The sequence below is a fragment of the Paralichthys olivaceus genome, chromosome 5 (assembly GCF_024713975.1).
Source record: "Paralichthys olivaceus isolate ysfri-2021 chromosome 5, ASM2471397v2, whole genome shotgun sequence".
In the NCBI taxonomy this organism is placed as follows: Eukaryota; Metazoa; Chordata; class Actinopteri; order Pleuronectiformes; family Paralichthyidae; genus Paralichthys; species Paralichthys olivaceus.
The window spans coordinates 3,555,224-3,574,167 of record NC_091097.1 but is presented as its reverse complement, the minus strand read 5'-3'; the positions used below and the strand labels follow the sequence as shown (position 1 = coordinate 3,574,167).

The 18,944-nt window shown below is 40.3% G+C and overlaps 1 protein-coding gene across 1 annotated transcript; it reads right to left on the bottom strand.

Moving 5' to 3' along the window:
- Window positions 1-471: 471 nt before the first annotated feature.
- aoc2 (amine oxidase copper containing 2) lies at window positions 472-17,583 on the bottom strand. The gene is made up of 5 exons (XM_020108649.2): window positions 15,897-17,583; window positions 14,842-14,960; window positions 13,288-13,454; window positions 11,334-11,466; window positions 472-11,222 (listed from the first exon to the last, which is right to left on the bottom strand). Exons 1-5 carry the CDS (start codon window positions 17,572-17,574, stop codon window positions 10,938-10,940), a joined length of 2,382 nt encoding a protein of 793 aa, XP_019964208.2. The 5' UTR covers window positions 17,575-17,583; the 3' UTR covers window positions 472-10,937.
- Between the last annotated feature and the right edge of the window lie 1,361 nt (window positions 17,584-18,944).

Sequence of the window (18,944 nt, the reverse complement as noted above, 5' to 3'; positions counted from 1 at the left end):
AACTTCCAAGTCTCTATGACCTTCAGAACAAAAGTTATTCAAGAAAATCTTCAATTCTCAATGGGATTTCCTCCCCAACCCTAACCCTAACCCTGGCTGCAACCCTAACCCTAATTGCAGCCCTAACCCTAACCCTAACCCTCATTTCTGCCCTCACCCTATTCACCCTAGGGTGAATAACTCTGCGCTGCTTGCTCGAAACGGGCTGAAATTTGGTGTGGGTGCGTGGCTGTCTCCCCTTTGCTAAGTGTGAAATGCCCGAGTCTCTACGACTTTCAGAAAAAAAGTTATTCAAAAATATCGTGTACTTTTTTGCTTGAGATTTGGTGGTTTGACCCCTTCCGCGTGGGTGTGACGTTAATAAAAGAGAACAGAGACAAGCGTGAGTGTCACAGTAAAACAGGAAGTGACATATAACATGAAACCAGAAATGCTGTGAGTGTGTAACCATGGTCATCAAGACAAGAAAAGTGCTTTAAATATTATTTATTTAATTGTGTGAGAAACCAGAGCACCTGGAGTAAACTCACACACATCTGAACATGCATTACCTCAAGGCGATCTATTTAATTAAATTAAATGGAGGGGAGAGACAGAAACAGGCATAGAGAGATGTCCTCAAGGTAGAGATGGGGATGCTCAGATGACTGGGTAGCAGTTGTGTGATGCTTCAGAGCCCAAGTGGAGCTAATGGGTGGCAAATGCAGAGGTACTTCTTTTGCAGGTCGATAATTGTGATATCTTCATATGTGAGATTGGTAAATGGTCTGTGTTTATATAGCGTCCTTCTAGTCTTGACCATTCAAAGATCTGTTTTTGCCATTTACCCATATGGCCAATCTACTGTATGTGCAGCACTTTCTCTATGAGAAGGAGCAGTTTTGGGATCAGTATCTGAATGGGGCAGACTGAACAAACCACAGACCTCATGATAGATGACGACCACTCTACACCACTCAGCCGGCCCAGCAGAGATCCAATTCACTTCCTTCTAGTACCAGATCTTCCATCTAATCTTCCATCTAATGAAGTTAGATTAGATGTTGGGAAGTAGGTTGGCCTTAGGATATTCCTGGTGACTTCATGATTTCCTCTAGATAGGTTCAGGCAATGGTTTTCTTTCTTTATGAGGGAAGTTGCGTTTCTATTGAAAACAATTAACTGCTCTTCAGGGACCCCTGAAGCCCTGGCGTCCATCAACACCTTCTCTTTGTACTCATTAAGGTGCATTAAGCTCTCCTGCTCTCTTTCTATGAACTGTTTGGCCTCCTCTGATTGCTTTCTGCACCTAGCATTGGCTAAGAGCTGACGATTCATCATCTGTTGTTTGAGGATGTCTAAATTACGCAGATTTTCCTCATTCAGCTTCTTCTTCTTCATCTTGATGAATTCCTCCTGATCAGCCTTAATGTACCTCTTATCTTTAGCCCTCTCCTGGTCAGCCTGCGTTTTCTTGAGTTGGCTTTTAAAAAGAACCTGTGCTGATAAACATGCCCTCAACATTGCATTGGAATGGGCTCGCTTTTCAGCCAAATCTTTCTGCTTCATGATCAATTCTCTCTCTTTAGTTTCTTCAGCTCTTTTGAGGCTAAGTTCCTGCTCCTTTAACTTTAAATAATTTTGCTTATTATGGGCTTCCAGTTTGGCAAACACCAAATCTTGTTTCTTGCTCAATTCTATCAGCTTTGGATTAGGTGCAGCCCTCTTTGATAGTTGCTTCAAGTTCTCCATCCCTTGGGAAACTATTTTCATGTCAGCGAGCTTCTCCGCCTCTTTACTTCGCTCCTTGGCCTCCATCTTCTCTTTAATGATTTGCCTCATTTCCTCTCCTAAACGCTGCTTCTTCTTCATCTTCTCCTTCACAACATTGAGATCTTCCTGCTTCATTCTGTCATAAATCTCTTGATGCTTATCGTTCTCTAGTTGGAACTTGGTTTCTTGCAGGTCCTTATTTATCTGATGTTGCAGTATGTGCTCGTAATTGTTTTGCTTTATCTTGTCCACATGTTGTTTCCGAATTTTCTCATTCTTTTCCTCAACCTCTTTGGTCTTCTGTATTGCCACATTCATAATTTTATCTAAATGCTTGTCCCTCTCTAACAACTTCGCCTGGATCAGTGTTTTCGCCTGGATCTGGGCATTATTATCCTTGGCAACTGCAGCGACCTTAATCATGCTATCGATCTGTCTTTTTACGTCTCCATCTGCTAATTTTGTTACCATGGTCTGCACAGTACAAAAAGTAGAAGCTGGCCTAATCCAAGACCTCTTATACTTAGCAGATGTATCATTGCAGGATTTCATTGAAGCATCCCTGCATTGGATTCCAGAATTGGACATTTCTGTGGGATTGTGTTGAATACTCCTTTGGCAATTAGTATTGGCATTGGAGTATCTGCTTGTTGGTGGTTTTGGGCCTTTCTGCAGGACTTTGTTCATCATAGGTGTGGGCGCCATGGAGCTCTGTGACATTAGAAGTCTTGACAAAATCTTTAGCTAATGTATCTCCAATGGTGGATTACAGCTGTACACATACAAAATCAAAAATAAAATATCAAAGGACATTTAATATTATGCATTAAATTGTCACTATGATCAGAAGAAGCCTTGGCCTATGTGACCAACATCAAAGGGCACAGAGTCTTTTGATCTATTGGTGATGCACTTTGATATTGGTTGCCACCTGCCAAAACAAACAAACAGAAGAATCACAGTAGTAACTCAAGGATCAGTGCACTAACATAGTATTTATATTACATTATATTACATTTAGCTGAAGCTTTTATCCAAAGTTATTGACAATAAGTGCATTCAACCATGAGAACAGTAAAATTATGTAAGTACATTAGCTTAAAAAAAACTGCATGTGTCTATGCGATAGCAGATGGCGGTAATGTACCTTGGCGTTGATTGCCAAGATCCAGTGGATGGTGGTAATGCACTTTGACATGGTATAATATCTACCGTATCTAATATAAATTATAGCATTAGTTCAAGTAGAGAGGTGACTCTTACTATACAGTAAGAACAGAGCCTAATGAGAGTCCACAAGTAGTTCAATGTAAAAATGTTCTTGTATGTATAGTGGTAACGTTTAAGAATTGACATAATAGTACATTCTATGTGTATGACTACTAGTGTAGCACTTTCTTACCAAGTTTATTCGTGCTGACTGAGCATTGATAAACATTAGCATACTGTCAAAAACAATACAATACATTTTAATAAGAACCAGCTTTAATAAGAGGAATAATATTAATTAGAATACTAATAGGCTTCCACTGTGACATATGATTACTCTTATGAAATAAAATGCTGACCATGGGGAACAGCATCTTTTATCCTGGTTATCGCCTTGATTTTCCCAAATTTATTCGACTCCGATCCACAAGGTCCCAATTTTTCTTGGAAATAAAATCAATTCTGAGGTAATGTCGTCTGATCCAACTCCACCCATTTTTTCAGAGAGGATCTCATAACAGGAGAATACTCACAGTTCCCCCGCTACAATATACTGTATATTCAGCTGGTATTAGATTAAGTTTTCTTGCAGTTTATATTTTCAACACTAGGGGTCAGCATATTCTTTCCAACAGATAAAAGAGTGATGACACTTGTGTATCTGTCTATGTGTCCATCTCTGACAATACAAAAAGCAGATAAGTTAAGTCAGGACTCAAAGTTAAAACAGTTCTTACATCAGTAAACAGAATGAATATTATTACTAAGTATCAAAGCAGTTACTAACTTGGGGATTCAGGCTTATGAGAATAGTAATTGAGAGAAGAATAAAGTAAAACAAGACACAACCTTTTGTGAAATAACAAATCTTTGAGGGTAAAACCTCAGTCTAAATGAAACCAGATGAGAATGTTAAAAGGGACACAACATACTGAGCTCAGGTCATCATTTTAATTTGAGTTATTTCTTGACTAAATTAGATGCTGTAATGTTGAGAAAACACATCACTTTCCTTATACTGTCCATCGCTGTTGCTCTTCTTCTGTGGGGAAGAGAAGCTCCCTTTACCTTTACGTGTATAGAACACACAAGACCAATGTGCACAAAATGTTTCCCCTCAAGGGGGCCATCTTTTTTTAGTGCACTGTGAACAACTGCAACATTCTGTCACAAGTAGAACACTTTAGGAATCTCTGATTTCATCGAAAGGAATAGAATATATGCAATGTAAGCGAGTAAAACTTTATTTCCTCAAGTAAAATAATTTTTAAGTAGGGCACTTAACTAAATAACTGTAGTTACATTCTACCAGTGTAGGACATATTCATTTGATCTACAGAAACTTGCAGTATGACCCCGTGAGTAAGGTGAACCCAGCTATTAGACAGTCATGCATAAGCTATAACCTGCACAAGGACATGTCAGCGTATTACAGTTGGTGAGATGGACACATGATCACCGATGGGATGGCTTCTCCATAATGTAGTAGCATGAGTGGGAAAAATGTCACTGTTGTTTTCTGTCTTTCTCATCCCACACTGCTGAGCTGAAGAAAGACAGTTAAGTTAACTGAGAACTGGCTGACCAACAAGTGAACCGCATCTAACTGCTTTTATCAAGTTTTGCGGTTATAATTCATACACACTTACCCAAATTCTAACCTTTTAGCCTCAAAATAAACTTTTCTTTAAATGTTTACAATTGTTAAATCTGGGCTTGTCGCAAAATAACACAAATTAATGTAGCCTGCTGTGTACTCCCAGTGTTTGGGCATCAGAAGGAGCAGCTATATCCAGTGGATCCTTGGCTGACCTGCTTATTCAGAGTCTGCTGGGCTGAGATCCATCTTTCACAATCAGCACATTTTTTAGTTAGAGCCAGAACCCCACTAGGCAGCTAAAGACTTTAGGTGCTTTTATTTCTATTATTAAGTTGTCATGTACTCTGTGTAAGTTCTGTTTTTGTATTCAGACGTTTGGGGGGTGTACATTTAACTGGTGATGCTTTCAAGTGCTTTTGCTACGCCAAACATGTAACCAGCTCCAGTGATTTCTATACGCCTTCAGCTGTTGCTCTCCACTTGTTTTCTACCTCACTGATTTTCTGTGTCTCATCCACAGTCTGGTGCCCACTAAATTGCCAGAGTAGTAAACCGTCTCCTTGTATAGACATTTTGTGGAACTGAGGACTGATGAATATTGTAAAGTCTTTGAGATGACTTTGTAATCCTTTCCAGTTTTCAGCTATGCAAATCAACAATGCTTGATCGTTAATCTTCTGGGATCTCTTTCCTGCGAGGCCTGGTTGTCATCAGCAGATGCATCTTGTAAACAGCAGCCTCCGAATTTTTGTGTGTTTTTTTTATGAATCAGAGTAGCTCTAACACTTCTACCCTGGTTCTATAGACACAACTCCGGGTTTTATAACCTCTGACTCCAGTTAGATTATGTTGTGGTTATTAAACAAGGCTTTTACTTACTCTTTTCAAATTACTCATAATGTTTGAATTGTGTTTTCAAAATGAAACAATACAATGCTCATAAGTGTACTGTAGATGAAGAAGTGACCATATTTTAAGACATAATACATAAATCAAGCTGATGATTTTACTAACTTTCTTTAAAAGCTGCACACACTGGGTATGAACAGAGATGATTTATTTTTAATTAAAATCTTAATAATCTTAATATTTGCAGTTATCTTTTAGATTAATTCATGACTTTATATAATAATAATAACTAGAACCTTTCTTTTGAGAAATATTGAATGTGTGTCTGATGCTTGGTGCCAGTTTGAGATAGAGAGATAGAAAGACTCAGGGAGTGAGATAGAAATAGAGAGAGAGAGATTTGATTTTTAAAACCACATCTCTTTTCTAATAAATCACGACAATCTCAAACATGACATATAATTTTCAAATCATACAGAGACAAAAGGTTTTAAAACGTCTCACATGAATACAGAGTTTAAAAAACAGCCGCCCATCAACAACAATGCAAACAGTTTTGGTGAAACACCACAGAGACAGAAACTCTTTTTCACCACTTCTTTGAATTGTCTTTTATATAATCAGCACCAAAGATAAAAGCAGTTTCAGACCAAGTCTCAATGCAGTTTAAAAACACAGTTTTTAGGGTTTTAAAAAGAGACTCAAGTCTTTCACAGTCCAAGAAAACATGACAAATTGTTTCTGGTTCTTGGCAGAAAGGAAATTCAATGGACATGGTGGGATTGATTTTTGAAAGAAGACTGTTGACCACCAGCGCCCCCTGCAGGATTCAGCACTGCAGATCACCTGACCTCTTATTTACTGTAATGGTGGTTTATAAAATAGCCTTCATAATGGTTTACAGTTATCCTGCACCCTCAGTCCAAATAGTGTCCTTTCTCCCGCTCAGCTTCATTTTGTGTACAGCTTGAACACTGTTTATACAGAGTTTTTCCATTTATCGTGTGCAGATCTGTAGCTGCAGCAGTTTTACACATCAGCAAAGGTGTTCACTTTAGCAGCTGAGATCATTCTAAAGGCTTCAACAATTTTTCTAACCTGATTATGTCTTCTTTGTTTTTAATAAAAACAACAATACCATCTGCATAAGCAGAAAAACTAAAATGTCTGTTAAAACCAGGTCAAAACAGACAATCAACAAAAGAACGAACATTGTGCAACATTTGTTCAATTCAAAGTGCATAGAGCATACCAGACATCGAGCAGCCTTGTATACAACCCCAAGTCAATTCAAAAGGTTTACACAAACCACCCTTTATTTTAAGTACACTCTCAATGTCTTCATGTAGAACCTTAATCTTGGCGATAAGTTCGGGGCTTCCCAAAGGTAACGGGGCTCAACCTGGTCAAATGCCTTGGATAGGCTGCAGCCACCTGCAGCTACAGCACCAGCAGCAGCGCCCCATCAGAGCGGCAAGGTCGTGGAATGTCAGCTTCAAATGAAACACCAGTGTTGTGTATAAGCGTGATAAACCTAGTGAGTACTAAAGAAGACCATTGTCTCTATGTGAACTGTTGAGTATTTAACAATTGTGTGATGGTATAGAAAAGTAAGTCAGAGATGTGCTGCTATAGTTTTCAATTTTTTATTATAAATAAATATAAGTGCCCTTTTTCTCGCTTGAGCCCCTGCCCCCCAAATTGTCTGTGCGTGTCCCTGGTGAGGTGTGTGGGTAAGTGAGTGAGTGAGTTTCTTTTACAGTATGTAATAATGTTCTGATTCATCAAAGGAGACAACCATTCATAATCACACTTACACCCACACTCAATGAAGATTCTCCAATTAACCTGGTGCCAGCAGCCGTAGTAAATCCAGCTCCAATAGTGTATGTTAAATGTGCTGCAGTTAAAACACACAGAGAACACACACCTGCTGGCTGTCCACCCAGACACTTCTTGGAGTTGTATTGTAATATTTAAGACAAAGAAACTAATGAAATAAAGATGTTCATTTGTCAACAAAGTCCATTAGGTATGACACTGTAACCCACTGAATCAAAGTAAGTTTTGTTTCTCAGTATAAATCCATCTAAGTTTGGCCTCACTTTATCTTTGAGGCACAGTTGCGGTTCACATCCTGTCATTGCTTTCAGCTAAGGCACAGAGGAAACTGAAAGCTTTAACAGAAACACAAACACACACACACAATCAATGGATCTCATGCACTCATATCAGATCCGCTGACTCCGTTCCCATGAAGTTCATGGACTGAGAAAAGAGGCTAAGGTATAGTATGTCTTACTGTGTGTGTGTGTGTGTGTGTGTTTGTGAGAGTATGTGTGTGTGAGAGAGAGAGAGAGAGAGAGAGAGAGAGAGAGAGAGAGAAAGGAATTTCACTTCACTAGTCTGGTTTCAATTTTCAGCTGGTTTCAAAACCATGAGGAAGTGTGTGTGTGCGTGTGTGTATTTTCAGCATCTTGACTGAATTTAGCCACTGAACATTAAAAGAGTAAATAAAAGTACAAATTGGCCTTTATTTAGAGAAGATACAACAACACACAATAACCCAGAAAACAGTAGAAAAAACACAGAGTGCATAAAACATCAGTCAGTAGTAAAAGCCTGGAGCCATTGAAGTGTACGGTGTCGGATTACAATGTGTACACTGTAGTTTAGCACCAGGACAAATGGAAGTTATGTATGAGATCAGTGTAGATATCAAGGGGAGGGGTGTAACACTATCAGCAGCACCTATGGGCTGTAGGACTACATCTATTTGAAAGTTAAACATACAATGCATGGTCCATTGTGTAGGTTTATGCAGGATGTAGATGCAGAAAATTATATTTTAAAATATAATATAATATAATAATGTCAAACTAGGAATAATTAGGATTTTATCACTTTAAAATGAGCCCTTTATGTCTACATGACTCTACAGTAACCCAGAGCATCAATTCAAACACTGGCTCCATAAGGCCGTTCAAGGTTTCATGTTACCCGAAGGCCACTGTAGGTTCACCAGCACATTTGGAAGGGTGAGGAGAGGTTTTTTTTATTTCATTACAAAATGTAATGTCCCCATAACATATAACAAATCCTGCATACTGAAGCTTTCATGACCCAAATGTAATTTATCATGTCGGCTAAAGGTATACATTTTTTTTTTCTCAGCTGCCTCCGACTTACTTTTGAAAACCTACAGGAAGTGATCTATACAGTACCCTCATTGATGTGCAGGCTATCAGGCATACTGGGAAAAATCCTGGTGGACAGCCGCATGGGTTGAATAAGTCAATTTTATTCTTACCAGCCCTGTTAGTGTCTCTTACAACTTGTCTTTTATTTCAGCTCTGATTTGTCCATCTCTCAGAAGAGTGTTACACTCTGCTGCTTTGTTTTCTTTGCAGTTGCTATGATTCTTGTCAACAATGACACTTAACATGCAATTTTCCTTCACCCTGATTGTTACCCGACAGTCCTATTTATTTTTCAAACTAGTCCCCTTCTACTTTTATAAGTCCAACTTATATTTTCATTGGTGATTTTGTGTGGTGACCATGACCAGCCCTCCCAAATAATTTTTTTCATCCTGAATGACATCATTGGACGGCTTACCTGTCATCTTTTTGCCTACTTCTCCTGTTCACTCATTTCATGTGACTAGAGTCTTTTATGATGACAGGCAGGAAAAACACATTATGGCTCAAACTAGTTTCCATCCATTATGCCTTTGCCTTAAATGAGTCATGGGTACAGAGTTGGTGATTCTGTGCTCCTCTTCCCAAATCTCTCACTTTATGTGTTTTTGGTGGAGGTCTGAAGCAAAGGGCTTGGCTTTTTCTTTCTTTCAGGTGTATACTACTTTTGGTTTCCCAAGCAGTGTCATCTTCACCTTTAACTTCAATATTTCTACATAATCACTCAAAGACATGTGCATGTATTGTGAGCTATACAACTCTTTTCTGTCTTTTGGCCATGAATTCATCAATCACCTAGCCATTTTGGGAAAAGCACTTATTTTAGTTGCAACAGTAAGAGAAAAGCTCTATATGGATTTCAGGTATTTTTTGTTGAGTACAGCGGTGGAGTCAGAACCTGGTTAGCTAGTGTAGGATGAAGACAGGAGGGCAGGGAAGTCTGCTTCTGTTCAAACTACAAAAAATCACCAACAGCACCTCTAACGCTCACTGAGCAATGGTCTGTTAATACTATATGCTCTGTGAGCACAGTACAGGGACAAAACATACAGCATAAAGCAGAAAATTCCGATTTTGGTGACATGACTCAATCTCAAACCTGATTCTTGATGAGGTAAATGGAGCTGCACTATTTTCAAGCTCTTACTCCATTGAAGTATTACATGAAACATAAGCGATACACAGACTATAAACAATGTCCGGAGAATAATCCAGGGGGGGTCTAGGGCTCGTTCAGACATTATCTGGAGTTTTTACTCAGGGGCCGGCAAGAGAAACTGGAGAATATTCAGAGTCGTTGTGTTATCACATACAGCCTCTCTGGATAATTTCAGGATATTATCCAGAGCTCGGTGCAGGTTTGAGAAATGCTATACTGTAACTGGCACTTAAGCAAGCCAGCCATAATGAAAGTTACATTATGACTAAGCAGTAAAGTTCCAAGAAAGGTTTGGAAACATTCTACTTCTTCAGTATTAAGGTACAGTGTGTAGAATTTTGTGATATCTAGTGTTGAAGACCCCTCACCTCACCCTCTCCTTCCAAACATGAAAAAGAAACTGTGGTAGCCTTTGATTGTCATAAAAACTCAAAAGATTTTAGTTTGTCCAGTCTGGACTAATGTAAAAAACATGGCGGCCTCCGTAGAGAGGGTCCCCTCAATATAAAGTATTTCAATATAAAGGGCCTTTTTTAGGGTAAAGAAAACTACAATTCATGCAATTTAGATGAAACAAACTAGTGAAAACATCATAAGGATTATTCTATAGCTCCCCTTCACCTACATCTTACACACTGGACCTTAAATGAATGTTTTGTTGTCAATGTTGTGCCTCCAGCAGAAGTGAACATTAACAATGGGGGAAACCATAGTTTCCAAAACACTGGTAGTGCTGGTAGTGCAGGGCAGTGTTGATTGGTTATTAAAGTACAAAAATTGTGTTTTGATTTATTAGATTTTTCTGAAGTTTTATGTGTATCCCTATTCATTTTGGACAGAGCCAGGCTTGCTGTTTTCTTCCTGCTTCCAGTCTCCATGCTAGGCTAACCACATCCAGATTCCAGCTCTGACATCCAGGTATGAGTGTGGTATCAATATTCTCACACCCAGATAAAGCATATTATCCAAAATTATGGCAAATTAATTTACTCAATTACTTGCCTACAGTGCAGATTGAAAACACATGAAGTACAAATAACTGAACATCCCAATTTGCCTCTATAAACACGGCACATACTTTACTTCATGCATAGATTACTAAATCAACCCATCTCTGAAATCCCCAAGTCTTGGAAGCTATAACCTAACAGTGGTCAATAAATCAGGCTCAATCTTCAAACTTCATGACTCCATCAAAGCCATGGTAAGTGAAGGGCTCTAGCACGGGGCTGCATGGCTCCTGAACAAGGCAAGCCATCCTGTTGGTGTCACAGCTATCTTCGCTACCGGGTTCAAAATACACTCCATCAGGAGAGTCTATGGATGGATCCTTATCAAAGTAGTTGTGGGGCCGCAGCAGGACCCCACCCCCATTACCAACAGTTACCGTATTGGGGATGTCCTCTGCATGTGGGATATGGAGGAAACCCGCGGTCACCCAGGCAACCAGGTCCTGCAGACACAAACGTCACACAAATTCCTTTAGCTTTGTTGTCAGATTTAAGGTTTACATTTTTTTTGTAGTCTGTTGTAAGTTTTACATATAGATTCCATATAAATACACCTCATTTTCAATGCTTTCGTTGTCTTCAATGTATTTGCTGAAGTCGACAACTGGACTCCAGATGTTGTTTTGACTGTACAGACTGCTGCTGGTCTGCTCTGAGTCCTTATGCTTGGTAATGGCAACCTTATACCTGGAGACAGACAGAGGAGGTGCAGATAAAGTGGTCACTACAGGACAACAGCAAACTGAATTTCCTTACATTTGTCACAATCCTCCTGGGTCTGTTGCACTAATGGCGTCAGCATTATATGACCTTATACTGAGAGTGCATGGGATGGAACTAAAGCATAAAACAGCAAACATGTTTACTGGTGACATTTGGTGTGTCAACTGCTTTTGTTTTTACTGCTTTTCGCGATATGTATTCAATTACAGAACAGAGTAGAATATGAATCTGTTGATCCTGATTAATAATGTAAAAAAACTGCAAAAATTGTCCAATATAACTTCCCATAGTCCAAGATGATGTCTCAAGTCACCGTGCCCAAAGACAATCCATTTATGGTCTATTTGGGGATTTTACTGGTATTGCTGTTTACGTTTCTGCCAAGTGATTGTTGTTAGTTTTTATCTGTAGCATAAGAGAGGAGCAATGTCAGTTAAACAGCAGCATTTAACATCTACTAACATATTACACTGCAAAGCTACACATCTTAACAGACCACAGCAAAATTCACGAGTACATTAAATTAAGGAAGGCTGTGTTTTAATACTTATACATTTAAATTTCATTTGTGAGGAAGACTGTTTTCTTATTTTATTTAAAGGTTATAAGTGGATTAGGAACAAAATTTTGGAATAACCCAAACAAGAGGAGGGGAAAGAGTGGATGTCTTAGCTCAACATCTGGACCTAAGGTTCAAAATTAAAATGTGACGGCATGGAGCTGCAGAAGTCAAGTCTGAACCACAATATCAAGCCAAATTTGCAAATGTTGATCTCCAACATTTTGTTTGAGAATGTCGCTGCAGATGTTTGCACTGGCTGTTCATACTGCTGAGCATTTTCATAGGATTATACAAATTGTTTCATGAGAATATGTTGCAGGCGTCAGCGTTTTTAAAAATAAATGTTGATATTAAAACGTACAGTGGTCTGAAATTATTATAACATTTCAAACATACAGGCTTCCATCTGGCGGTGTATGTTCTGTACAACGGCTTCCTATCAGCAGCACATCGCCGAGGGTGCGTGCAGTGCGTTGGTGGGAGCACAAGCTGCACACCTGTAGCGGGAACGTGCATTCACGAGAGGAGCGCAATGAGAACAAGCTGTGTGTGACGGAGGATAAATATGGAGGGACAGGCAATGGAGAGGAACAGAGAGACAGAGAAGAGAGAGACTGTAAGCCAGATACTGCTGTCTTGAGACTTGTGAGTTGTGTACTTTGTGTTAACAGTTATTTAAGTTGGTTAAAGCTGGTAATTCGAGATCAGGCACTGCTAGGGGCTGCACGTTCAGCTCGAGTGCACGTCTGCGTCAGTGTATTTCTGGTTGCATTTTTAGTGTTTAATGTTTGTATAACTAATTGCAGTGGGTTAAGTAGTTTCAGAGTCCGTGTTTTAACAGACACGCCTGGAGCAGAGGTGGACAGAAGATGTTTCTAACATACAGTGTTTATATCCAAACATCACCAATCTCTTCCAAAGTGCTTTGTGCTTTGAGTCCACATTGAAACACAAGCACACCCTCTGTCTCCAAGCCTTCCCTGTCCACAGGGGAGCTCATCCTTCAATTGTTACTTCCCAGACCAAATGATGACTGTGATCTTTCAATAGAATAGTTAATATAACAAATTTAAATCAATGCAAACCAAACTGAGGCTGCTGCCATTAATATGTCATAGCCCAGTGGGTATCTTCTATCTAACTTTTAATCATGGGACACTGAAATATTTTTGGTCATGGACATTTAAGGATGAGAGGGTTACTCTGCAGCTGTCCAGTCTCACCTGGCCCAGGACATGGCCCTCTCCTCAGGCTCGCTCTCTGGAAGGTGGTCACCTGCAAAGCTGTACACTTGCAGCCTGTAGGAACGCTGGTGACCCCAGCCGTTCAATTTGTCACTGGCGATATGGAGGTAGCGAGGAATCTTGGTGTTGTAAAGCAGAGCTGCCTCCTGTGGAAGAGTCACATGCAGTGGACATTATTCCCATGGTCACAATTCAAGTGTTGCTTTGTTTGCTGTTACAAAAACAAAGTAACAAGGTAATACAAGTAATAAAGTAATAAGTGATAATACACAACCATCTGTACATAAAACTACATTCACATTAATATGTACTCATTTGGCAGTCGCTTTTATCCAAGGCGACTTACAACTGGGGACCAACACTAAAGCTTTACAGGTGAGTTTGAAGTAAGAACAAAGTACTAAATCAGTTAAATAAAGTAAAATGTGGAAGAGTGCTAAGCCCAAAAAAAGGGTTACTCAGCCCTGTAAGGGTGTTAGAGGTGTGGGGAGAAGAGCTGCTCTCAGAGGAGATGAGTCATCCAGAGGTTTTTCAAAATAAAGAGGGATTGCTCTGGTCTGGATTGTGATAGCCTTCTGTTCGGGAATGCAAACACCAGATAAAATTCCTTGGATGAACGTAGTAGGCATTAGGAGCGTGGATGGGGGATGGGTCAGAGCAAGGAGCAGCTTTAGGAGCAGTCCCACTTTAATCACAATAAGTTGTTCCTTGATGTAGTAAACCAAAGTTTACTTACCAAGGATTTGTTCTCAAGTAAATCACAATGCCTGTGCTGAATCAAAGTATTTGCATCTACTCCTTGGCACTCAGTTAGGAACGCATGATATTACATATTAAGGCAAAACACACTGAATGAGCAGTGCATGTTACTCTGCACACAATCCTCAGTGCATTGGTAGATCAGCTTGCATGTTTCTTGCAGGTGACATCAAGTTTGCACACATTTACATGAGCAACATTTAGTAGATCAGGCCCTAATACAGCAATTCTCCTTCATGAAGGTCTTGATGTAAAGTTTGTGTTGCATTTTGAGGAATGAATTTGTGAGTATGAAGATTATAATGTATACAACTGATGCATGAATTACTTATATAATTTTAGCTTGTTACTTTTACAATCCCTGGATATTAAAGCATACATCGTTTGTTTTTAAAGGTCATATAACACATTTTCCGAAAACATTATTTCTGAAATAAACCCATTCATTTTAGAAGGAATAGTACTGAAGAATAATGGAAGAACTTCCTTAAAATTCAATAATGGTTTCCACACATGTGCATATTATGACAAAATAACATTGAGACATTCTGGATCCTCAAGCTGTCTCCACACCACTGGTGTACCGGTTATGAGGTCAGTGAGGCCCACTGGGGAAAATCCCAGTGGGCCGCACTGACCCAACCCAAGAACCCCCCGCCCCCTACTCCAGGGCGGAATTTCCTCCCAGATCTTTGTCACAGGGTGTTCCTCATAACTCATCCTCTTTAAAACCCAAGTGAATAACAAAGGAAGTGAAAAAACATAAAGGCAAACCGTCTCTGTTTTGAGTTGATTCTCCACCAGCTGAGGGATCATAGCATAGCGATCAGGCATCCATGGCAGAGACACATTTACAAACTTCATGTCTTTGGTCTGGAATACATTCTTCACTCCTGCAGAAGAACAATGCAAACATATTTGTAATAATATTGCATTCAGTTGTTTGGTTTGGATTCTCTTGTAGCTCCATGTGACGAGTTAATATCTTTTAAATTGTGTAAATTAATCTAAAGCTGTACTGATATAATATTTTTCTGTCTTCAAGTACTGAATAACTATATAGAGAAGTATTAGCAACTCGGAAGTTGTCCTCATCCTCAGCTCTTTTGAGCATTTTAAAGCCACTTTGTTTTTTCGACTTTGCAGTAATACATGGATCAAATCTGTTCTTGCATCAGTTTCACCTCAAAAGGCAATGGACACGGAGCCAAGCTCTGTGATTTATAATGGTCCCAGGTTGAAAATGCATTGCTTGCCCTTTATCACATCTATTTTGGGCATTTGTTATAGCATCATCTTCTGACAACAGACAAAGGGGCATCTAGTATTTACTCTATAGGAGCAAGAGAGCTTTTGAGATGAGTGGCTGTCAAAAAGAGAAGCTTACATACAAGGATCCCACTACACTACCATTACAAAAGAAGGCCCCTTAGACGCCTTGAACTCATGAACTCTGTGATTCTATCATCCTGGCTACAGCTCAACCCTGGACAAGACGTCAATAAGTCTTTTCATTTTAATAAACCCTAACGTAAAATAATATCAGCCTTTTGTCTTTGACCAGCTTTCTACTGTTGTATGCCCTGTGCCGATAAGCAGGTTTTGATGTAGTGCTGCATTAGATGTAAGATTATAGTGCTTGAAATTAGTTAATTTATTTTATATATTATATCAATTGTAATTATGCAAAACACAATATTATGTAAAAATGATCATGCACTGATAAAAAAATAAAGTATTGGCAGCACTAGGGTTAAGGGGGCCCCTCAAATCAAATTCTATTAAGGGCCCCATAAAGGCTTGGTTCGGCCCTGGGCACTGCCTCTCACCCAACACATCCAAGTCCACTTTGAAGTTGATGAAGTGGGTGTGGATGTTTCCCAGGACCTTGTCCGCCACCTGGTGCCCGTGTCTCCGACTGCCGTCCACCAGGTAAGTGGAGGAGATGTAGCCAGTGGCATGCACCTTGGCCTCCACTGCTCCGTTCTGGTAGAAGATGAAATCCCACATGTAGTCGTAGTTTCCTATAGCTGTGATCGTTCTGATGATTAAGGCGCTGTTCACCATCCCTCCATAATTGTTGTGGTAAAAGTCCGCGAAGTGCCTCCGCAGGGGCTGACCCATGTTGTGCTCAAAGATGCAGATCGAATTCCTGAATCTGACGGGGTTTGGGACATCGATGTAGCGATATGTGTCAACGTAGGTGGCTGCGTTGGGACAATCCACGCCACGGACCAGTTCGTGCGCAAAGCGCCCTATACCGATGCTTGTATCTAAAAACTTGGTGATTATCATCCCCGGTGTTACGGAGCCATACACCGACATGGCCTCTTGAACGCTCAGCTCGTAGACTATCCTCTCACCCTTGAACCGTACATCAAACACCCGCATGCCCGTGAGAGAGCTCAACCCGAAGGCGAAGCTCCAGTCCAGGTACAGGACCTGGTTGTGGTTCACACTGAAGCGCTTCCCCTCTGCGTAAAACTGCAGCGGGGGCACTTGCGGAGTCTTGTTCCTGGGTTTCAGAGAGCCATAATCAGGGGACTCCTTGTAGACAATCTTTTTGATGGAGCCACTCTCATATTTCTGTCTAAGCCCTGCCACCGTGTCGAAGTATTGCCCGTTATAAAACAGCTTCGCGACCTTCCAGGCGGACGTGTTTACGCTGTCGTGGTTGACCAGCACCTCGAAGCCCACCGGGTGGATGTATATGCCGCTCATATCCCTGCTGAAGGCGATCCAAGTGTGTCTGTCCCCGGACCGGACTCCGCGAGGCATCTGCTCGAACGCCGCCAGCCCCTTTCCGTCAGAGTTGAAACTCTCTTTCAGGAGCTTCTCCAGCTGGGAGAAAACTTCGACTTCCAAAAACTTGAAAAGCGAAGCATATTCGCCGATAGTGACCGTGCGCGCATTGATGGGCAGCTCCGCTTTGTACTTCTCTACGGTCACATCTCTGTGCTTTGTCGGGTTAGGAAGAGGCCCCACAATGTACTCCTTGATGTTGCCCTGGGCCCCGTGGAACACGACCACCGTCGCCTCCCTCACTGGCTTTGGACCTTTGCCGTCTATGTAAGCCAGCGCGTCAGCTTTCTTTGGCATCGAGAGGTCTATTAAGAACAAGAAATTTTCAGATGGATTGGAGAGTTGTTTGGTGGATATGTCCAAGTCTTTCTGACGGATCATGTACTGCTGGACCTGCAAGTACTCCTCCCGGGAGAGGTCCGCGAACACAAGGCTGCGGTCGTCGTGCTTGGCCTGCAGCGGGTGGACGCGCTCAACGGGACATTTGGGTGCCCTGCTGGAGGACATGCCAAGCAGAACGATGTTGAGAACGATGGAGACGAGCGCGAAGAGGATGAGCGCCCATTTCACTACAGAGTTCATTTTCCACTCTACTTTTACGCACGGTCTCGGAGACAGAGAGACACAGCGCGCGCAGAGAAGTGAATCCTGTGTAAAGGCGAGCAGTCTGACGAGGTTACAGAAGAGAGGCGCCCCCCTTAACATCTTCCTTTCTCACCCTCCCCAGCCTGGATTTCATAATGCATGACCCTCCCTCTTCCTTGGAGGGAATAGTTATGCGACTGCTGTTTCATCCAACCTCTACTCAGCCACACAGCAAACAGGACTGTTTTACGCACGCTATTTAACCGTTTGATGATCGATTAATAAATAAATCGACTATGTTATTGGAAGAGAAAAGAAACAAACTCTATAAATATGAAAATGTTAAAACATGAAAAACGCTTCATGCGCTTTGAGGCACGCATTAGGATCTTACTAAAGCCACAAGGAAGAGCCGTCTCCGTTTGTATACTTGAATTTTGAGTTGAAGTTTGCTCCACTGGCAAATTATTATACTGTTATTTCCATATACTGCCAGAAAGTTTGTTTAAATCCATAAAAAAGTCCTCAATTGCAGATTTCCCAGCATGCATACACTGATGTGTATTTTGAATAAGATATTCTTGATGGGAACTTGCTGTGCATCTTTAGTAGTAAATTAAGTCCCATTGTTTCTTGTCATGTTGTGTAAACAACAGTTACCACGGGGGACACTATTATCAGATTCTTAGCCCTTTGCTCCTATGTCATTCATGTCATTCAGGTGGACACTCCCAAATCTTTTATTTATAATAGCTTTGTGCCTGAATGTCTGTTAATTGTTATTGTGAAAACATTATCAGCCTTTAAAAATCCCAACACTGTTTGTTATCAATAAGTACATACTCCCCTTTATCTTCCACTAATATTATAGAGAACACACCCCCTATGTCCTCAGTGGTAAAAAAATAAACCCCAAAAATTTACAAGTTGCTATAGAAACTATAATCATCAGCCTTGGGGAAATAGAAATTGAGTCTTTTGCTTTGACAAAACTTTTAAAACTTCTTATGGCTTCAGTTGACTAAATGTCTAGATGTTTCTTTACTTTCCTGTCAAATGTAGTTATATTAGTAGTCATATTCACCTGCCAACATGCAAAGTAAATCCCCCAGACTCTACCTTTTTCCTGATATAAAAAAAGCTACATGGTCATCTTAAATTTGCACACACAATGTAACACATTTGAGTTGTGGAGATGTAAAAACTGATAGTTTCTTTTTCACATTTCTTGAGAATATTTTCTTCTCTTCCATTTGTTTTCATTTGTGTAGGACCCAAATATGACAGACATTGTAACACAATTAATCAGTAAACTGCCAGGTTATGGTGAAAATAATGGGACTACTCTACAACAGCTAAATAACACACAAACTTTCCTGTGAGTAACTTTTGCTTAACTTTTCCATGAACAGTCAAACAATGTGTCAGGCATTATAGACATCATAGAGTTTTAAGGTCAGCTAATAGAATTTGAATTATTTACCAAAGCA

Coding starts and splice junctions, on each gene's coding strand:
- aoc2 (XM_020108649.2), bottom strand. CDS start 17,574: ATGTTAAGGGGGGCGCCTCTCTTCTGTAACCTCGTCAGACTGCTCGCC. Junction 11,467..13,287: donor AGGGCCATGTCCTGGGCCAG/GTGAGACTGGAC, acceptor GTCTGTCTCCAG/GTATAAGGTTGCCATTACCA. Junction 11,223..11,333: donor ACGAAAGCATTGAAAATGAG/GTGTATTTATAT, acceptor TTGTGTCTGCAG/GACCTGGTTGCCTGGGTGAC.